Here is a 21,560-nt window from a genome sequence, read left to right as displayed (position 1 = left end):
CTAGAACTGCAGCAGCCAGGTAGGAAAAAGGTAAAAAGGCAGGCACACTTTATTGCTAACATTAAGAAAATACTCTGTGAAATAGAAGAGCACTAATGAAATCTCATATTTGTCTGGCGATTCTGCTATCTCCTGAATGTTTGAAGGATTATATGAGAAAACAGGACTTCCTCTGCCACACAACAGTGCCAGTACTTAAGGCTTGTTTCAAACCACAATAAAAGGTAACTAACTAGTTATGGGCACTAAGCCCAAAGAAGTGAACTCCTAAGAGAGAAGCTCAGGATTCTGGCATAATGTGCTACTGGGTTTCTTGAACAGCAAAGTCCATCTATTATATAAAGCTGTATATATATTTTTTAAAAGCAGCTCATTCTTTTATTACTGTTGGTTAAGGATGACATCCTGGTGTATACCATTGTCACAACGGCTTTGGTTAATATCCCAAGATTTTATTAAACATTCATGATGACTGCTTTATAATTGTCCATTGGAGGATTTTTCTCTCCTCCTGTTTTTCTCCCCCATAGTATATAGTGGTGAGCTGTGGGAGGTCCCACCAGCCACAGCTTGATACAATGAAATCATGACAAATGTTTCAAAGCTTGCTAAGCAAGGCATACATATTCATGAAGAAAGAAGGGGTTTGCACTTGCTGCTGTCTACTTTGCCACATCTACACTGGAGATGTGAGTGGTGGCTATATGAATGGTATGAATGGAGCTAGCATTAGTACCAGCAGTTTCAGGCATTGTCCTGCTTCACACTGCACAGTGTCCCCTGAAGCAGTGAGGACTGGGCCATGACAAAGGCTAATGTTGCAGCCCCTCAGGAATCTGTGGTAGAAGAGATTGACTGCTACAACCTGAAGGAGAGTTCCCAGAAGTCCTGGGGCTTCAGACCCACTTCCTGTTTGCCAGAAAACTTCTGAATAATTGGGATCCCCAAACTGCTCAGATATTTATATGGGAGCAAATATTCCTATTCTGCACTGCTCCACGCACACACACAGTCCCTGAAACACCAGCTGATAACTCAGAGAAAGAAGGATACATCTGCTCTTTGATTTTTTTCTGTTACTACTTTTCTTTTTCCCCCCTTCTTTTATAATCCCCTCTGTTGTGATGGGAACCCAGTAACATTAGAGGTCATTGCAAGTTTTCTACCCTACAGTGTCCAAATTTATTGATCCAAGAAAGTTTATCTATGCCCTGCTGAACTGCTGGCATCCATACGTAATGTACTCTGTCTAAAAGCTCCTACCACTTGTTCGTTTTTTCTCAATGTTTTAAAGGGTAGTTCATTATGAACCCTGTCTTATCTATTGAAGTCTGTATTAAACATCCCCTGAATGTCAGCGGAGCAGCCTGAATGTGTGCTGGGCTGCATTTTCCAAGCTCTGACTCTGAAACCTCCTATACTGCAGCCCTGCCAGCTAGAGCGTTAAACAGCCTCCCATTTGATAGCAGCTTCCTGCACCCCACTTGCAATACAAGCAGCCTTTGTAGAGAAATTCTTGGAAGGGTGAGATAAGAGACCCTGTCTGAGTTGCAAAGTCCTGTGGTTGGGGGGCAGTTAGGGGGCCTGCCAGTGTCAGCAGCCTGTACTGAGCTGCAAAGAGGCCCCAACATCCTTGTAAACAGAGAATGGACTCAGGAAACAGGCGCAGAGCAGAACTCACCAAACATCCTGCCAGGAAACACCAGATTCAACAATACCAGCAGCCTGCACAAAAGAGCCAGCTCAAGTAACCTTGTGATACACACAACATACACCTGCCGAAACATAGGCACATCAAAAGCCCCTAAATGTGTGTCCTATATACTCATGCCTATATGGACTGTGCATAGACATACAATGGTCCTAATAGGCATATACTCAAAGCACAAGCGCACACACTACGAAAGCACACCCTGAATGCACAGGCCAAGCAGGAGTCTGGCATGCACCCAATTCTTATAGCACGTTCTAATACAGCTTTACTTTGATGGGCTCATTTAGGATGTGTAGGGGTTTAATTAGCAGGGTTATCCTTCAGTGTTTACTCTTCCACTGAAAGTCTGTCCAGGTCCTAGGCTTGATTTAGCGTCAGTGAGAGTAAGTTCACTACTAAGAACTTAAGAAAATGCTGTTAATGTAAAAGTCTGGTTTGGGTAGCTAGGGTAAATACACTTATTTCATGCAAAGCTAAACCAAACTACACCTATACATCTAAGCTTCTGGTGATCTTTTTGAATGGCAGCTGACATGTGAAGAAGTATCAAAAAAAAGTGCCACTTGTGAAGAGTTTTTTTGATTAATACATTAGGACAAATTCTTATCCTACCTTAGTTTTGCCACTGGTTTCAAAGGATTATGATATGGTCCTTAGAAGATATGGGCTTTAAATTAGTGTGGGTTTTAAAGAGACAGTGTTTAGGAGATTATTCTAATCTTGCGTTTTGTGGGTTTGGGTTGGGTTTTTTTTCCACACAGTGTCCTCAGGCATCAGAATCAAGACAGCACATGGGTTGGGCTAGATGCACTATCAGCGGGAAGGGTATGTTCATGCAGGCCTTGGCTGTTGCAAAAGGTATTGGCAGTGATGGTTGGTAGGGCCTTAAGACTGATGCAGTAAAGGTGCTATATGCCAAGATGCAAATATATTGCTATAGCTGCACAACAGTTATGTATCCACAGGGTACATAGTCCATTCAGCAATGCATGAATGGTGGTGGTGGTTGTGGTTCAACAGAGAATCCACAGCATTAGCAGTGACAAGCAGATAATGCAAAACCATTCAGGTGTTAATGCAGGAATGACCATATTGCAGTGACTCAGTTTCACCATACATGGCATTGCTTTGCAACCTGAGGAGCTTTCAGGGTAAAGACTGAGTGAAAAATTCACTGAACCCAAAGGCAGATGTTTGCCAGTAAGTTTCAAACTGTTTCTAAGACCCACTCACCTGCACCCCACTCCAACAGGAGACATAATATAGGAAGCCTGAAGAGGTTGCAGCTTCACTGTGTTAAGAACTGGAAGGCAGCCAGTTTTATGTGTCTCTTAGTTCTTGAAAGTGACCACTATGGTTTAGTCTAGCTCCACCACATACTTTGCATGACAGCACATTTGGTCATAGTTTGCCTTTCTGACTGAAAAGAAGAAAAAACCTCTGTTTCTGAATACTGAGAGCATCTATTAACAACAGGACATTGGCTACTTTAATGTCTGCAGCTGCCAAGAGACACTTTGCTCTTTGCAGTTAACATCTGGGTTTGAGCAGCTGAACTCTCCCCAGGAATCAAAAATAGTTCCTAAACTAGCAAGTGCCAGAAACTAATTTCTGTGCTTTCTTTGTTCCAGTAATACTTTCAGTGTCTTGTGACCTTCAAGCTGATACAACCATTTTGGACTACTTGAAATTTATCTCAGTTTATCCCAGGTTTATATTACTTTCCCCTCAATGTTTATTATCAACCTGATTTCTGATCCTCTTAAATTCTCTATATCAATTATAATAGCTAGGTTTGTGACACTTCAGTATTTGTCATAGTGAATTAGAATGGCAGTTATGAACACACTGGTCCCATCTTTAGGCACAACTCCAAAATGTTTTTGTAATACTAGTGAGGGAAAGTGTTTCAGAAAAGAGATCAGTAAGCAAGCAAGTACTTTATGATGTAGTCATCAGTAGGCTTAGGTGTTACTGCTGCTGAGAACACTGTTTCTTAAGAACAGCTCCTGGAAATTCTGGCATTGCCATTTTCCCTTAGCTGCAACAAAGTCATGATTTTGCCATTTATTGCTGTTGTTACAGTCCATTGCTGCTGACTCAATAGAACAGCACTGCAGCAATCTCATATTTGAAGATTTGAGTGAAATCCATCACTTTCAGTACACGAAAGTCTGAATTTTCACAGAAACCAACGAAGCCATCAGAAAAGTGCAGTGCCAGCACTGTGTCCATCCCATCTGATCTTTCATTATGACTGCCATACATGGTTGAGGAGGCATTAAGAGGAAGAAGTAAGAATTAATGGCAAAATATATGACTTCTGTTATAAGCCATCTCTTCTCCTCACAATGATCCCAGGGTGAAATGCTTGTCAGCACTTACAGAGGCTACAGCAAATACATATTCCAGACATACAAGCCATTTATTTTAAAATAAATTCTGCAAACAGTACTTTAATGTTAATAGTAGCAGTAATGCTCAGTTCTTTAGGGTTCTTTTCTGGGAAGGAGCTCTAAAGAATTTTTCAAACATGAATGGGTAACCAGGTAACAAACCCCAACGACACAGGCAAGTATTATTTTCCCCTTCATACCAATAAATGCATAAAAATGCCAGTGGTTACACAATAAGCTATCTGAAAAGAACAGAGCTCAGGAGCCTGGAATCTTACATACTCTGTACTGCTCAATGTAGTGTGTAATGCAAAACAGAAAGCATGAATAGCATATTAATAGCATATTTCTAAAACAGTGGGGTTTCATGTGTTTTGATTTGCAAATACTTGCAATTTTTATGGTAGGGTTGTGGACCCTTGTGAAGGGTATTTCAACCAACTGATGAAAGGTTCATTTTTCTTACCTATCTTAGAAGAATTTTGCAAACCATCATTGAAAACTGTTGCTCTAATCAACAGGAAGCTGGAGGTGTATGTTCAGAGGGACTATACGAGGCAATTCACACAATTATCAGGTAATTTACATAGATGTGGACAGCAGGAACTAAAACCCAGTCCTTAAGCTTCAAGGATACAAATCTCACCCAAGTGAATCCAAAGAAAGCTTTCATAAACTTTAGCAGTAGGGTGCCCTTGTTGCTTCTAATCAGGTCTCATAAGGCCTTTGGGTTGGACTTTCAAGTGTGAAGCTTACTTGCTCAAAGTATTCGGGAGCTCCCATCCTCCTGATCACCTTGGAAACTTTCACTCTTTTGCAGAATTATGGCCTAGTCAAGGCTGTATGTAGCTGTGGCACAAATGGAGGGCTGCACAGCCCCTGTATGCAGGGCCAATGGGACGTGTAAAAAGGGCTACAGCCCTGTTAGTAAGAGAAACTGATCCACCACATCACTGCTGATGGTTAAATAACTTGCAGCCTGGAATTTTCTGCCAGGGTCCAGGGCTGCATAAGTGCAGAAGATACAAGAGAGACAGTAAAAATATAAAGGAAATCTTACCAAGAACAAGTGCCGAGGGTGTCTGTTTTTGCCAGCAACTTTCATCAGTGTTCCTTCTTTAACAAAGATCTGAAGGAGAAAACAGCAGATTGTAATCCTGAGGCTTCTAATTCTGAATCTTAGTGAGAAAAGAATATTCCTCTGGGGAAACAGGTACTCTAGCTGCGTTTATCAGCACAGGAACAGATAGATACCTCAACACTTGCTTCTAGCCTTACTTCTTATGATCTGGCTTAGTCTTTGCCTGAGTTAGCCCTGCTGCTCTTCATGGCTTACATTTGTATCAGTACTGCTAGGGCAGGGGTCCTCAAACTACGGCCCGTGGGCCGGATACACGCCAGCCCCCTGTTTAAAAAGTTTGAGGACCCCTGTGCTAGCGTTTGAAACCCACTTGTCCTCAGCCCAGTGCTCCTTTACTGTGGATTGTGCTCAGAGGTGACCGTCACAGATTGCAAAGCTAACATTAATGGGCTTCAGAAAAGAAATCTTGTATTTAAAGATTTTCTAAAATAGATAGACCAAAAAGAAAAGCTGAAGCCTCGCTACATCCGCATAGCTATGCTTGCATACATAATCTGTATGTGTTTGCAAACACAGTACTTTGTCAGTCCATATTTTTACTATGTATGTAGATAGGACTATGTATGTAAGCAGCTAAACCAGCATAATAAGAATTTGATTGCATTACTGTTTGAAAAGGTCTAGAATAATGTGAGTGGATTAACAGTCATCTTCTCTTTTTGGATGGAGAACAGAATCTGGTGTAGTTTTCTACTCTAGAATAATTTATAATCGAAGAGACCAATCCCACAAATTCTGTACTCTGGGCTTTGCAGAATTTGTTAAAGCACTTCCTGACCAAGGACAAGTGAGAATATTAGAGGAAAAAATAGAGGTTGACTGCAGTGTGTACCTGATGAGGATCCTTATGCTATGAGTATGCATGACTTGAAAAGTGCTTCATGAGTTTTGCTAAAGATACTGGTGGGCTGAAGGGAAATCTAGAGTTGCAGAACTCAAGAAAGAAATCTTTCAAAGTGTAAAGGCAGGTTGGAGCTGAGGAAACTGGATAGGTTTGAAAGCCAGGAGAAGAAATTTACATTTGATGTGGATGGCAAAACAGAGCTATACACTCTGCCATATTTCTTTTCATGTATTGCTTAAAAATGGTATCTTGCTTGAAAAGCAACACTGGGGAATTGGGAGAATAAAAATTTGAAAACAAATAATTTCCTCTGATTTAAGGTTCTTAGCCAGCCAAATAAAACTCTGAGACTTTCCAGGCTGCAAGCAATTCCTGCTAGTGTTACAACCTTTCAGCAGTACTATATAGGGAGGAAAACAGCATCTCCAACAAAACACATTACACATGGTGTGGCTGAGGACAGCTGGAGTGAAAAGTCAGATGGCTACTCTGTGTAAAAGCAGGGGCAACGCATGTCTTTCCCAGCCTGAGGCTCTCGGCACATCTTTTTGTGCACTGCCAGAGTGATGGTTTTTTACACAACCCAGTGCTCCAACTCTTATCAGTATCTCAGTAAACAACACCTGTAGACATCTGAAATCTGGCTATCCACACAATCAGAGATATAGCTGGCCGGAAACAATGTCCTTATCAGCATAGGTCTGCCTGCAGCACTCACCCTTCCTGGCTGCAGGAGGCCACTCTGCCCTCTCACACTGTGCTCAATGTGCACCAGCTTCTGCAAGTTTTCCTGGGGGAGAGAAACAGCGTTTAGACCACATGGTGACTATTCTTTAGACAAGCAGGCAAACCTTCCCTCACCCCTTCTCACCATTTTATTTCTCTTTTGTGGTTTTGCAGAATTAGCTTTCAGAGAGAACTGAGCCCAGGGATTTCACACTTAGAAGTCTTCCAGCCTTACTGGTTTTACAAAATCTCCTCGTATCCCTTCACATCTGCTATGGCCTTCTACAGTCCTGTTACCTCTTGATAGCTCGGTTCATCTTCAAAAGGGCCTGCTAACTCCATATGTCCCAAGTGTATAAATATATTGGCTTCTTTGCTGACTTTCTTGCTCTGGGAACTCATAAACTGGGAGCAGAGACAAAGTACAGTATCTGCTCCAAAGGCCTCTGCATTAGTAGCAAGACATGGATAATCCAAAGAATGTTTTAATACTGTAAAACTCTTGCTAGGATTATCTGGAGGTTTATATTCTGTGACAACAGATTAATGACTTTGCAATAGGGGATTTAGAAGGTTAACTAGTAAGCAGGCAATGAAGCTGCATCTCTCTTTTGATGCTTTGCAAAAATCAGGAACTTCATTATCAAACTCTGATACTATTAACTGCCTACTTGGCCTTAAAGCACACAGTCAGTGGGCACTGGCATGTGACACGAATTTATCTGTGAAGATGGTAAATAAGATTAACCTAGCTAAGCCTATGCTCTCATTAAAACAAGATGGTACTAGATGGAGATACAAAGGAGGAAGAAGGGATGTCTGTACCTTTGCAATATTGCTAGAGTCTTTTCAGATCTCTTTCCATTTAGCAGGTGAGGCTGCTAAAACGGAGGCTTGTGGTTGTATCTGGTCAGGATAGTAGAATGGGCTGCACAGCCGCAATGAGTCATCACTGGAATACGTCTAAAAATTAGGAGTCTCTTGTCTAAGTTAGCCATTGTATCAGAAATCCTCAGTTACACACCGAGACTACGGACCATATTTGACACAGCTTCATGACCTGGCAGCCTTTGACTACAGCTTTCTGCTATGACAGATAATGGTCTGTTTTCCTGTGCTCCACTGACTGGCATTAAGATACTCCTGGGCTTAGTTAGATTCATGCAGTGTATCTGCCTGATACAAATCAGTGCTGTCTACAGAATCAGCTAATTAAGAAAGCTATCACAGATACCAGAATGAGCATATCCATGTCAACATGATGGTCTGTCAAGGCTAATTTACCCTGGATTTCAGCTAATACAATTAATATACCTACCTCTTTTTGAGATAAGCCTGAAATACCTCCATATGTTACTGCCTTGGTGAAATGTTACACTTGTTTAGCATGATGCTAAGTTTAGTTCTTAATTGGTAACTGCATATCAAACATATGGAAACACCTACAAGGCCTGACCAGCACAGGGCTGCATTGTGACCATGCAATATAACTGGCAGTTGACACATTTTCAAGAATTTTAGCCATCAAGTATCATTTTTGCAATGCAGGAAGTGGCAAATGGAATTTTTTAGGTCACATCTAAAATACTGTAGGCCAGCAAAATGGAAACAGAATGTATAAACTAATAGCACAGGAAATACCAGGGATCATGGGACAGCAGACATTTGCAAAAGACATTTGCAAAGGACTTTCCCATCACTAAAGGGCATTTTAGCCTTGGCAAAACTTGTCAAATTGACAGCTTCCACAATGGAAACCCATTCTTCACAGAAATCCACAGAAAAGGCAGTGCCCTCCTGTGAGGCACACTCACAGCCAGTGCTAGTACTACTCATTGGGTTTTCTGTAAGAGTGAGAAGAGAAGCTGCTGCAGCTGAGATGCACCTCAGCTTTTCTTAGGACTGCTGGCAGAGGTGCCTGTTGTAATGCTGATGTTTGCAGTATGGACACATGTTCACCAGGAAATGGACAGAGATGTATCAAACTCATTTCCTGCAGGAAGTCAAACAGCCATCACATGTGAAGGACAGTGATTTATCTGGGAATGTGAGCAGCTGAGAGGGGTATAGTTTCCCTACAGTTCCCCTAAAATTCCGTTTTCTTCATTCTCCTTAAAACTATAATCATTCTCCATTAAAATATCCTTTACAAACACAATTAGAAAATGAAAACAAAGCTCCACCCAACTAGTACTGCAGATGTGGGTGGCTGAAATCCTTCTCTGGCCATTCTAGCAGTGAACTGCAGCTTGCATCATATTATCATTATGTCTATGCAGGAGGAACACCTCCCCAAGGAATTCACCAGCTGTTAACAGCAATAATGATTTATAGCTCTTAGCATCTCAGGGCCTGTGACAGATCATAGAAATTCAGAGAGCAATACAGATCCTGCATAGTTCAAGTAGTGAATGTCTCCTAGAGTTACAGACAGACTTAATGCTATGTGGCGATGGCATTTCTTATGCCTCTGTTTGTACATCTGTAAATTGTGAACAGTATTTTCCAACTTGATGAAAATGCTGTGGAGATAGTTAATATCATAATGCGTCTGCAAATCCTGCATTAATAGTTTCCATGGAAAAACTGCTTGAGTGTTATTATCATAAAACAAAAAAAGCTAATAATGATTCACTGATATTCTGCAGAAAATGTAGATCATAATTCAATGCTCCTGTCAGATTTTTGGAGAGTAGTTTGATGAGTTGATAAGTGGCAGCAGAAATCTTCCTCCTTCCAGGTACATGCCAAGTCTAAATTATTGCTTAGAACTTTAACCAGGTACATGACAAGTTAATCATGCTTTATCTTGAGTGGCACTGTTCAGTTTGTTCTGTAATTAGAGTATTAAATTCTCTGCATTTTTAAAAATCTGAGAAAAGAAAATAACTGCTTGTTGTGGCTTTTGTGGATGGGATATTAATTCAGGAGGACAGCCTTTGATTTAGCAGAGTATCTCATGAACCTGCACCTTCACAAAACCCACAGCATTCACACAGATGGGAAAGAAGGAAATTTTCTTTTATTTCTTCCAGGCCATAGTTTTGAGAAAGAGCAGATGTGCTCTGATGATATGATAAAAAATTAAGTGTAAAAATCTATGTGGAATTTGCAATGGAATTGTTAGGAACTTAGCTCTTACAGTTCTCAATCTCTAATACAGGTATCCCTAAAGCTGTGAGATTACTGTGGAAGCTTTTCCTGAGATCTGTTTTATGATGAAAGATTTATTATTTTGGTAAAAAGAATGCTTTAATAATGGAAAAGTATGATTATAAATTCTTTGCGTGAGGAGAAAGAAAGTCAGAATCAAACCTGTTGAAACCTTTGCTAAGTCTATAGTTTCACAGTCATTCTGTAGAGGGGCCAGATTACATTTCTTTTTATGATAAAACTCTAGGCTTGCTAGACTACATCCTCTCTGCAATCTACATCTGTTCTTTTGTCTTGGTGACAGAATAGTGTTTATGTATTAATTAACTAGTGGTTATTGCTGTCAATACTTAACATCACTCAGAATTAGTCTGTATGAACATCATTGTTTCCATGCACGCTGCTTTTCTGTTATGCTTCTTTGTCTCTCCTTTCCTTCTCCTCCTTCACCATTACATTTGGCTGTAATGCAACTACCATTTCATCTACAAAAACTTCCCTTCTAACTTTTGTCCTTATCCTAGCTACTATAATGGCTGATGACAAAATAGTTTGTGCCGATGCCCGAAGTATCTTTAAATAAAGTTGAGAGTAAGCAACAAAAGAGATCAGCATAGCTGATAGTTTACATTCAGCAAAGGTGCTCAGGCTGTCTGCTGGCTGAAACAGAGTGTGCTGCTTTGTTTACAATGATTCATGTTTGCAACTTTTCCTTAGCAATTAGGAGGAGTAAAAAAAGTGCTGTCTTTAAAATGAAGGCTTGAAGATTTTGGGTTGTCACAGAGCCATATCAACGCAGCAAAAGGGCTGATGTTATTGTATGAAGACAGAATGTGTTCTGAGGTAGATGTGCCAGGATGGGGTGGCAAATCTTGGAGCAGAAAAGCAGAAATGGACTTAAACCAAATCAATAGGTCCAAGCTTTTTTAAGTTTGCATTGAGTGAAAAGGCAAATCTGATTTTTGAGTTCTGACCTTAAAAACCTTGACCTTCAGAATGCTCAAAATCTTGATCTGTTGTCATGGCTTGAGATCATGTCGGCACAAAACCAGGAACCCACCAGTTGGACTTCACGCTGTGGTAATTTTGTCAGTGGCTTCAGGAGAAGTAGGTTCAGAGCCTCAGTCTCTGCTTTTAGCTATCAGATGAGGAAGCAGGCAGATCCGCGAAGACAGGCTTCTCTCTTCAGGAAATAGTTAGGTAGTTTTAACTATAACTTATCTCTTTCTGATTCAAATGTTAGAAGGCTTGGGTTTTGTCTGTTGCTGGTCATGAGGAGATCATCACTGAACTTAGTGCTCTGAAACAGCCCATGAACACATGGGCTCCATTTATGACCCTGGCACAGATATCAGAGACATGGCTTTTAAACCTGAGCAGCAGAGATTTCCAGATGTGAGCAAAAGTTGTTATTCTTGGCTCTTGGGTTCACTTGCTGCAAGCAGATGCTTCCACTTCTCTGAACAAAGCATGAAAGCTTCAGTTTTAACATATGAAGGGCACTCTGGGTTTTGAGACTCCTTCATTCTTACCTCCCAAGCTGTTGCAAAAAAACATCCTTCATCTAGCTGACCTACTGCATTTTTGCCATGACACAGTCTGAATTCACCATTTCACCCAGTGCTTTTGTTCCCCTGCAGCCAGAGGGCAAAGGCATTAAAGGGAATGTGCTGAGTCAGCAGTGCTGGTGTGTAGCTGTAGTGGCTTTCAGCATGTATCTTTCCCTAACAATTCCTGTCCATTCATTCTTTCAACCTTAAAATCCTACCTAAAAACAAGCTCTTACTAAGGAGGATGGTTCATGCCTTCCCTTTGTCTCCATTGATGCCAAGGTGTTTTTTCTTTGTTTCTTGAATTTTGTGTTTTGATGCCTGAATGATTATTAACAATCCATCCTCTTCTCAGTAAATGAAATAATAAAGAAATTAGTTGAATGCCATCAGTAATTAACCAAGGGAAGAATGTTTGCAATGCCAAAGAGATCTTTAATTTAGCAAAAGCACAGTAAAATCCCGTGCAGGATGTTAAATTCAGCAATGTTCTCATAAGAAGTAAAATGTGATAGCTTCCCCAAAAATATAATACATTCCCAATCACTTGAAATCCCCGTGACTCAATGCAATGATAAAATACTTAAGATGAGACACCTTTTGAGAAAGAAACACTTTAGTGAAACCACTCACAACTGGATGAAATGCAGGATGCCTGGAATGAGGTGCTTTGTTCTCTAACATATGTGCTATGGAACACAAACCTCCTTGGTAATCCAAATGACTTGAAAATAAGTGCTAAAAAATGGCATTTTTAAAAATTTTGGCTTTATTATGACTACTTTCTAGGTCTAGCAAGCCTAGAATTTAATCATAAGAAGAAATGTCACCTGGCCACTGCAGAATGACTGAGACTATGGACTTATGGAGCAAGATTTCATTAGACTGCAAAGACCGTAGGTACTTCTTTCTAACTACTTGAGCTGAATGCTAGGTCTGTGTAGCAAAAGCAAACATGGACCTCAGGAGAGAGTTTAGCTGCAGGTGTGGGTGGCAAGTATGAAAAAAAGAAAGGCACTGCCTTTAATTATCACCCAGAGGTCCACCAAGTTGAATTCCTCTGGAACCTGCTGGATCCCATGTCCGGCAGTTTCTCTACTGCCTGCTATGTCTCCTGACACTGCTTCTTACTAATGTCAGTAGAATATTCCCATCATTTTAGATAGAAATCAGACCTAGATCCTTGGAAACAAATGGTCATTAAACCAGCTATATGCAGGCTATCTTTGACAGTAAATTAGGACTATAATATCATGTAAGCAATATTAATAAATCACACTGACCTGAAAGAAACTGTTCATTACTTTGGGAAACTATATAACATATTTAGATACCTAAATCTGAGTTTAGACATGAGCTGTAGCCTATGAAAGTTTTGGCCAGTCTATTTGGTTGTGTGATCATTTGCAAGACTGTAAACCGTGACCTATTCTTTTGAAGTAAAATGGGATTCCAGAATTGTGGAAAAGTTATGTAAATGAGCTCAGAATGTGTCTTTGACAGTACATTTGTGATGTCTTCAACATTTCATATCTAAAAATAACCCAGGCTAGAAACAGAACTGTGAAAATTCCCATCTCTCACTTCATTGCTCCACATACCATTTCAGCAACCCCAAGACGGAAAAAAACCCTTTGTGCTGCTTGCTACAGTGACTTACATCTTGCACAGCTGCACTTAAGTGCATCTGCAACACTGTAAACCAGATCTGTATAAACCTTTGAGTGTCACCCTGGAGGAAGCTTCAGAATTTAGCAGAGATACGTATTCACTTCAGCAGATGTGCAGAAAAGATACTATCGATCAGGAGAGCATGTGTCACAGTAGGACTCACCGCTTGGAGCATGCTGTCATTGGCTCGGTCCGTGATTTCAGAAACAATGAATAAAGCAGCTGAAGAATGAAGCAAAACAAACACTATAAATCACATAAAAGAGTAGGAAAATAATTCAAATCCCTTCTGTTTGCAAGAGCATCTTTAAAAAAAAGCAGGCATCCCCAGCAGCAGCTCCTTCTACTACTTCGGTACCTTCAGAAAAAAACTGCCCAGCAAATTTATGACATGGCACAGTGCTGTCAGTTCCCCTTCCCTTCATCATCCTATTCTGTGAAACTCTGCATTGTACTTGTGCTGACCAAGAGAGCTCATGAGGTCCCTTTTAAACACCTAGCGTAACACAAAATTTTTTTGTGATGTTTTCTAGTTGCAGACTTTCAGCAGTTGGAGCTTGTGGTAGGAGAGATTAATGTAACCCAGCTTTAGCCATACAAAAGCATTTCAATCTAAGGTGATTTGTTTCCTTTTACTGCCAAGAGAGAGGACAGGTCATCCCTTTCTGACAGAAGTAAGTATGAAGTGGTGACATGAATTAACGCCTGGATTCTCCACTGGCAAATAACCTGGGCCAGAGTGTGTTTGCTGTCCCTGAGAGCAGTGGTGTAACATGGCTCAGGTCCTTATCTCAAGTCTCTTCCCCTATGGAACAGGGCATCCTATCCGTTTCTGGACATAATCTGGGAGCACGCTAGCTGTTGCTGGCCTGAAATGTGTCAAGCGTGTGCCAAACACAAACAAGATAGGCAATTGTGGCCACAGAGCTTGAGTATCTGCCCTGGCCTTATTTAAATTACTGGTATAGCTGTAGTCCTACTGTCAGTGACTAGGATCTTAAATCTTGCACAAAACTCTACTCTTGGTCAGAACAGATTGACCTTCAGTCAGCCACAGACATTGCTACCAGTTGGTTTGGATTCACACAATGTAATAGAGGTGAACTGGTTTCATTAATACAAGGTTATTTCTGCTTACTCCAGCCTGGAAGCTACTCCCACTGAGGCCAAAGGTAAACCTTGCTTTGACTTCAGTCGGAGTAAGAGACTTCTGCTTTATCTATCTGATGTGCTGGAAAGGATGGTGTTAGCAGTTGAACGTCTGGATTTGTTCTTGATTGTGCAGGACTGATTTTTCTGCAATGTCTTTTCAGTTTACTTAGGCTTAAGGAATCCAGAATACAGATAGACAGTTCAAACCTCCTGGGTTTCTCCAAAGTTCACAGAGCCCAGCAGGCATACCATAGATAATGGTACACAAACAAGCAGATGGAGCCATCCCAACTGACTTTACAATGATGTCCTGGTTTCAGCTGAGATGAGTTATTTTTCTTCTTAGTAGCTGGTGCAGTGCTCGTGAGAACAATGCTGATAACACACTGATGTTTTCGGTTGTTGCTGGGTAACATTTATACTAAATCAAGGACTTTTCAGCTTCTCAGGCCCTGCCAGCAAGAAGGCTGGAGGGGCACAAGAACTTGGGAGGGGACACAGCCAAGACAGCTGACCCAAACTAGCCAAAGGGATATTCCATACCATATGAATGTCATGCTGAGTATATGTAAACTGGGGAAAGAAGGTAGGGAGGTATGTTTGGCATTATGGCATTTGTCTTCCCAAGTAACCGTTACACGTGATGAAGGCCTGTTTTCCTGGAGATGGCTGAATGCCTGCCGATGGGAAGTGGTGAATGAATTCCTTGTTTTGCTTTGGTTGCGTGTGGAGCTTTTACTTTACCTATTAAACTGTCTTCATCTCAACCCATGAGTTTTCTCACTTTTACTCTTTGATTCTTCCGCCATCCCACCAGGGGGAGAATGAGCGAGCCACTGTGTGGTGCTTGGTTGCTGGCCAGGGTTAAACCATGACAAATGACTAAGCCAAATATGGATGGAGCCAAAAGGGACTAGGATTTCCCTGATGACTGGGGCAGAACTACAATATCTGCACCATGCTTGTATAGATGATAATTTCTTCTTCTGTAAATTCATTGTGTCAAAATTATAGGAAGCCCACATGTTTCAGTGAAAAAAGTAATTATTGCCCTAAATAATAATATTGACCTAAATAATTTGTCTAAATTAGTAATCAGTTCTTATAGATGTTATGGCTAATCTATTAACACAAAGTGTTGAAAATAATCCGCTTGCATATACTACCAGTATAGATCCTGTACCTCTTTAGAAGCAGAGTTAGCAAAGCAGAACTTTTGTGCTACCCATTTAATTTTACCTTGTGTGGCTTCATACTCTGTAGAATCAGGGCAAAGATTATTCAAGTAATCTGTAGAAAATAATCAAACAGAGACATCCAGTAATCAGAATACAGACCCACATAATTTGTAATATTAGCTAAAACATAAAATCACAGAATCATGGAATCACAGAATGGTTTGGGTTGGAAGGGACCTTAAAGATCATCTAATTCAACCCCCCTGCCATGAGCAGGGACATCTTCCACTAGATCAGGTTGCTCAAAACCTCATCCAACCTGGTCTTGAGCACTTCCAGGCACCCACAGTAATGTCTCGTATCACTTTATTCCCAAATAATTGTGTATAGCCTCTTTCCACAGCAAAACTCATCTTTGACTGCATTCTACTTTCAGAATCAATGCAAAAGCACTGATACAGATTCGGACTCATCACATAACTTGGCAGGTACAAACGAATAAATGGAGAGTGACAAAAATATTGCTTTGTTTCTCAGCCAAGAGAATTGCTGAGTAGCCCCATTTTACAAATAATTGTTTTTCTAATGAATTCTATTTTCCCATCTGAATGAACAGTGTTGGCTGCAACGACTGATTTTCTCTATTTATAGCAGATTAATTATATGCGGTTTATAGACACAGGAAGGAAGACTATGGTTCTGTGCATGCAGAGTTCAATGATTACTACTGAACTCAATCACATTCTGAAAATAGGTTCTGTAACATGCACACAATAGGACTTACACTTACAGGAATTTTATTTGCATTATATACAAACCTTTAATCTGTCAGTTTTCCTTGGACTACTGGCCTTGGATCATCTGACTGTTCTTTGTCTAAGTCTTTATGCTTTTAATGACTGCAGTATACGAGTGCTACCATTAAAAAGCCTAATCCTGAAAGACTTTGTTCTTTTCTTTCTGATAGATCCAGGCTACTAAATTCTACATCCAAGAATCAGGCCTCCATGCTGAGAATGGTGCTGTGCATGGATATGCGTTCCACTGAACGTTCTATCCATATATGTTTCTCCTTCTAGTGCTATGCCCTCCCTGGCATCCTGAAATCTTCCTGGTTTTTACCTGCATTCAGGAAAGCATCTGCCTGTACTCAAGTCAGGCAGGAAGGGGTTGTGCGGTGTTATCAGGCAGTATTTATCATTCCTTTTCACAGCTGCAAGATCTGTCCTTGGCTGTGGACATTCAACTGAGTGGGCAACTCCTTTTGGCTGTAGTACAACCAATATCCTCATAAAATACCCTTCCTTATGTGGTAGAAACAGCCAGTTATGGACACACAAGTACACCTACATATTTTAATTTTTTTTTACTCTATCTAGAGAATCTGAAGGACTGCACTGTTCCAGACCTCTATCCTAGCAGGCGAAGAGTGGCTTGGTTTCTTGAGGTGAGGAGCTGAAGCAGTAAACCTATTTTCTGGAATATCTTAATCCAGCAGACTTTATCTCACTACACACAAGAGCTTTCATTTTCCCCGTTAGTACCTGTAACTGGGACAAGGAGGAGCTCAAGCTGCTTCAAGCATAAATGGAATACAACCATTGGAGCTGCACTGAAACCCTTCCAGCTCTCCTCACAAAATACCACACTTCATGTTTGCAATTTACCTTGTCGACCACAGAAATGGGCAGAGTAAATGGAGCACAGTGCGGGTATTGCTGGCAGGGTCATGCCAAGTCCTTTTTCTTAGATGCAATATTTGTGCACATGCACTAAAACCACTGTAAGGATCGTGTGAGACTACCAAGTACTGCAACCCACAAATCTGGAAAGTTGCCCTTAATGTAGACACACCCAGAGAGGGAAGCAAGTCACACAGAAAATATGTCCTACTATTGGCATTTGTATTGCTCGTACTAAAAAAGCAAAACCAGCTGTGAATAATGAGTTGCATCCTTGATCAAAGTGTCTAGAGCAAGAAGAAACTGCTGCTAATCTGTGCTGAGAATAAAAATTTAATATGGTCACTTTGTTCTGCATTTATAGGAGTCCCTTCAAATATGCCGTGCCCTTCATTGACTGTTGAGCACGGGCAGGGTGTTTAGCTTCCTTTTTACTGTCTCACACATAACTCATCTTGCATCCCTCTCCACCCACACATATACAGAGTCCCAAAGCATTTCTACATCTTTATGTCTACAGATCCTTGCTCTTTTGTGTTCTGATCTGACTAAACTACTTGACAACACTGAGATTCATTGTTACATTTCACCATTTCCTTCCCCAACCAGTTCATCAGTTACAAACCTAAACTTCACAATTCTTTCCAGGGGCCACATCCTGCTTCAGAAAGCTTGCTCCCCTCACAGGTTCACACTTGCTAGATTTGCTGTGGCTTGTAAAGAATGACCCACAAGCAGGAACACAACTCCACTCAGAGAAACTCCAGGTGGGAGTGATATATATATGGTCCTGAATGTAAAGGGAAGTTGTTACTGTAAATGTACAGTATATGACATTTACATCTGTAAATGTACTGTTAATGTAAATTTGGATATCTCTCTCCTGCAATGCAGAGGAATTGGACTGGGATTTTGACTTAAAGTTATCAGTAGCCTTAGGTGTACTGCTCATAGAGCTTAGGGTGCAGTACTAAGTATAGCTGCTTTGTTGATGGAGTAGAAGGAGATGATGCTTGCCACTGTCACACAGGATGCACTGCAGAGCCCCCTTTCTGGGGACTGCTGTCTCCTACTGTCTCTGATAATTGCCCTTGATGTAAATAAAATCAAATTTGTTTGCTGGAAGTGAGGCTGAACTCCACCTCTCCTAATTCACAGAAGGAGAAAGCCAAGAAGGAATGGCTAAAAGCACTGACTTCACACTTTTTTTGTGACCTTTCAGCTTGGTTGTGCTGAAGAAGTGCCTGCTCCTTTCCAGGCTCCAGGACATTTCCTGAATCCTGTACTAAGCATACTGGAGTTCCCAGGAAATCCCACACTGCTTCAGTCTTATTTTAGCTGTCCTGGCATCAGTGTGTGGCACAGTGGAAGCACAGAACATCATGGGAGGGTTTCCACTGAGTACCTTTGAGAGTAATTTTACTGACCTGTGAGCAGCACACGATACTGGAAGACACGCTGCACCACTTTCAAAAGCTGGTGTTTCACACTCTGAGGGCTGCCATCAGAGTTCTGCTGTCCTCAATGGAAGTGAAAGGAAACACAAAGATCAGGGATGTGTGAGCTCAGAAGCAAACTGTTGTCTCCACCTGATGTATACTATGGAATTTTGCTACCAGTTGCATGCATAAATTTCATTGAACCATTCCCAATTTACCCAGCTTGCTCAGGATATACGTTGTGTGTGTATATATTGTGACTGTAAGTAAGTACTGTAAACAATTTATTTCCTATGGCATCATTCACAAATAGTTTGGACTCAGAAGGAAAAGGAGGAAAGCAAATACCATTTAGAAGGTAAAGGTTGGATAAAGGTTTTAGGGTGGCATCTGAAGACAGGTATTGAGATCTCAATGAAGTTTGTCATTGAAGTTCCTTTTTTGGACTGAAAGTAAAGTGTCACCTGGCTGAAACATTTTAGTATCTTATTTCAGCAACTGAGCAAAATACAGCAAAGCATCTCCCTGTGGTTGAGTTGGAACTCAATGTCCAGAGACATTACCCCGACCAGCAATTAAGTGCCACGCAGCTGCTCGCTCACTCCCTCACCACCCAGAGGGATGGGGAGGAGAACTGGAAAGGAATGTAAAACTCGAGGGGCTGACTGCTCTCACCAAATTTACATTCAAGATTGTGCTTAGCATTCCCAGTCCCCCACACTCAAGTCAAAGGTGCCAGAAACAAGATGAGGCCCTAAATTCTGTGGTGTTAGACTGGAAAGCTAATAGTGGTCATTAAATAAATAAATAAATAAATAAATAGGAAAGGACTGAGAGACACCTCCCCATCATTTGTCCATGTATGCATGCTTGCAAGAGGGCAAGAAGTTACAGAGCTCACTGATTCTAGGGCAAAATCCTGCTGAACTTATCCTAGGAAAAGCCTCATCTACTTTCTTAGAAATAAATGCTAATTCTCAGTATTGATAGTTAAGACAGAAGTGTATAGGCATGTGGCTGGGAGGGATGCTGGGAATACAGGCTGCCAGTAGAAAGCCTGCATTTGCCAAGTTTATGTTCAGAGCAGTGTGAGACATCAGAGCTCCCCTCAGCTGCTAACAGGAAGTAATTGTGGTGACTGCAAGGTATCTGTTTGTAAATGCTGACTTCCAAATGTCTTTTGAAATTAATGGCTATCCTTAATATTTCACATGTGCTGCAGAGAAAAATATAATCCATACCCCACAGAGCTGGCATTCTAAATAACCATTAAGGTCTGATCACTAATTTATCCTTACAGCCCCTCTGCCACCCAAGTAAACATTGTTATTTCTCTTAACATACAAGGATAATAAGAAACAGATTTTCTAGACCCACAATAAAGCAGCATAGCTTTTAATCATTTTAGCTCAATGGAATCAGTGTGGCCCAACTGAACTTTCCCATCCACATATGGGTTTATGCTTTTGAAATTATGTGAAGTGGCCACATTGCCAGTGCTTTAAAATGTAAGCGGGAATCATGGAATTTCTGTCACATGTATCTTGATGGTGTTTTCCAGTTATTCGGCATGGATGACTGAGTTAACACAACTGGAAAATACATGCTCCTTGCTACAGGGCCAGAGGCTACAGAGCATTCAGGGAGTCTAGATGAAAAGAACGCTGCACGTGTCTGGCCAGTGGAGTTTGTGTTTTCCTGTGCAGTTCAGTGTTGCCTGTCACAACATCCTCTAAACAGAGGAAGTAGTTAACAGGCATTTAAAAATGCAGAGAAATGCCAGTTGTAAAGATGTTGTGGGTTGATCCCTGCCAGCAGCTAAGCACACATAGAGGCTAAACATAATTTCATCCTGGCCAGACCCAGTACAAAAGAAAGGATAGAAAATGCAGTGAAAGAAGAGAAGATATGAAGAGATAGTAATAATAATAGTTATTAACTCAAACACATCCTCAAAGAGCTTGATAAGTTAATATGTGACTGAGAAACTACTCCACTATGTGCATACATTTCAGCAAAATATACTTACAAATCTGTAAATTCACAAACATTCTATATGTGCATACACAGGGGTGTGTGGGCATCAAACAGACACAGAAAAACATTATTCATATGTGAACATCTCACTTCAGTTTTAGCACTAGGATGTGTGAAAAGAGCTTTTTTCCCATTCTACCCTGTGAATACTGGTGGAGTTGCATAAAAAGTATGCTGTGAGTAAGCCCTGTGGCACAGCTATGCATTAGTGCAGGTAAAAAAACATGGGAGCGTTACCTCAAACTCCTGAATTATGGTAGCCAGTTGGGAATATTTAAGGCAGGTTTCATCCAGCAAAGCCAAATTCTTATCAAACTGCATGATGTATGCTGTGTGGTGATTCAGCCTTGATTTTCTGGAGACAAAAACATCAGCAACTTTCTGCTGTTCCTTCCTAAGGCCACAGAAAGAAAAGAAGAGGCAAATATATAAATAAATAAAAATTAAATAAAAGCTATTCTTGTTTCTCATTGTATTAGACCCACAGGGGCTAAGGACATTGTGCACCTAAAACATAAGTTAAATGGCAGGAAGAAGGGAGTGCTTCACTGACATACTGGACAACAAAACAGGCTGCTGTAGAATGGGCACCACGAGAGGCTGATCCCTTGGCTGTGCTTTTGCCATGGCAGCACTGTGTGTCTGTAGCGGGTAGGATGTCTCCTTTACGGAGACTTTAGTTGCTGCAGCGCTTTGAGCACTGGTTATGGGGGACAGTATAATGTCTTCAGATGTAATATCATGTCTTCAGCTCTTCCTTCATTGCCCCCTTCTTAGCACTGCCCCACCATCATCTGTCTCAGCACCCAGTTGCACAGCACTGAAATATTTACGAAGCATGTACGAGAACATGACAAAATCTGAGATTGCAAATGAA

General features: G+C 41.0%; 1 protein-coding gene across 2 annotated transcripts in view; it reads right to left on the bottom strand.

Moving 5' to 3' along the window:
* Window positions 1-21,560, bottom strand: part of FGD5 (FYVE, RhoGEF and PH domain containing 5) — a 110,129-nt gene that overhangs the window by 20,012 nt on the left and 68,557 nt on the right. The window contains exons 7-12 of one of the 2 annotated variants that reach the window (XM_055803763.1): window positions 20,921-21,073; window positions 18,635-18,722; window positions 15,587-15,637; window positions 13,359-13,417; window positions 6,814-6,885; window positions 5,171-5,239 (exon numbers count right to left, since the gene is read on the bottom strand). In XM_055803763.1, the coding sequence (XP_055659738.1) occupies window positions 5,171-5,239; window positions 6,814-6,885; window positions 13,359-13,417; window positions 15,587-15,637; window positions 18,635-18,722; window positions 20,921-21,073 (492 nt within the window). The remainder of the gene's footprint in view (window positions 1-5,170; window positions 5,240-6,813; window positions 6,886-13,358; window positions 13,418-15,586; window positions 15,638-18,634; window positions 18,723-20,920; window positions 21,074-21,560) is intronic. The other variant, XM_055803764.1, reaches the window with a different exon arrangement.

Source organism: Falco peregrinus, chromosome 5 (assembly GCF_023634155.1).
Source record: "Falco peregrinus isolate bFalPer1 chromosome 5, bFalPer1.pri, whole genome shotgun sequence".
In the NCBI taxonomy this organism is placed as follows: Eukaryota; Metazoa; Chordata; class Aves; order Falconiformes; family Falconidae; genus Falco; species Falco peregrinus.
Note: the sequence above shows the minus strand (reverse complement) of the source record. Positions and strands in the feature narration are given on the sequence as shown.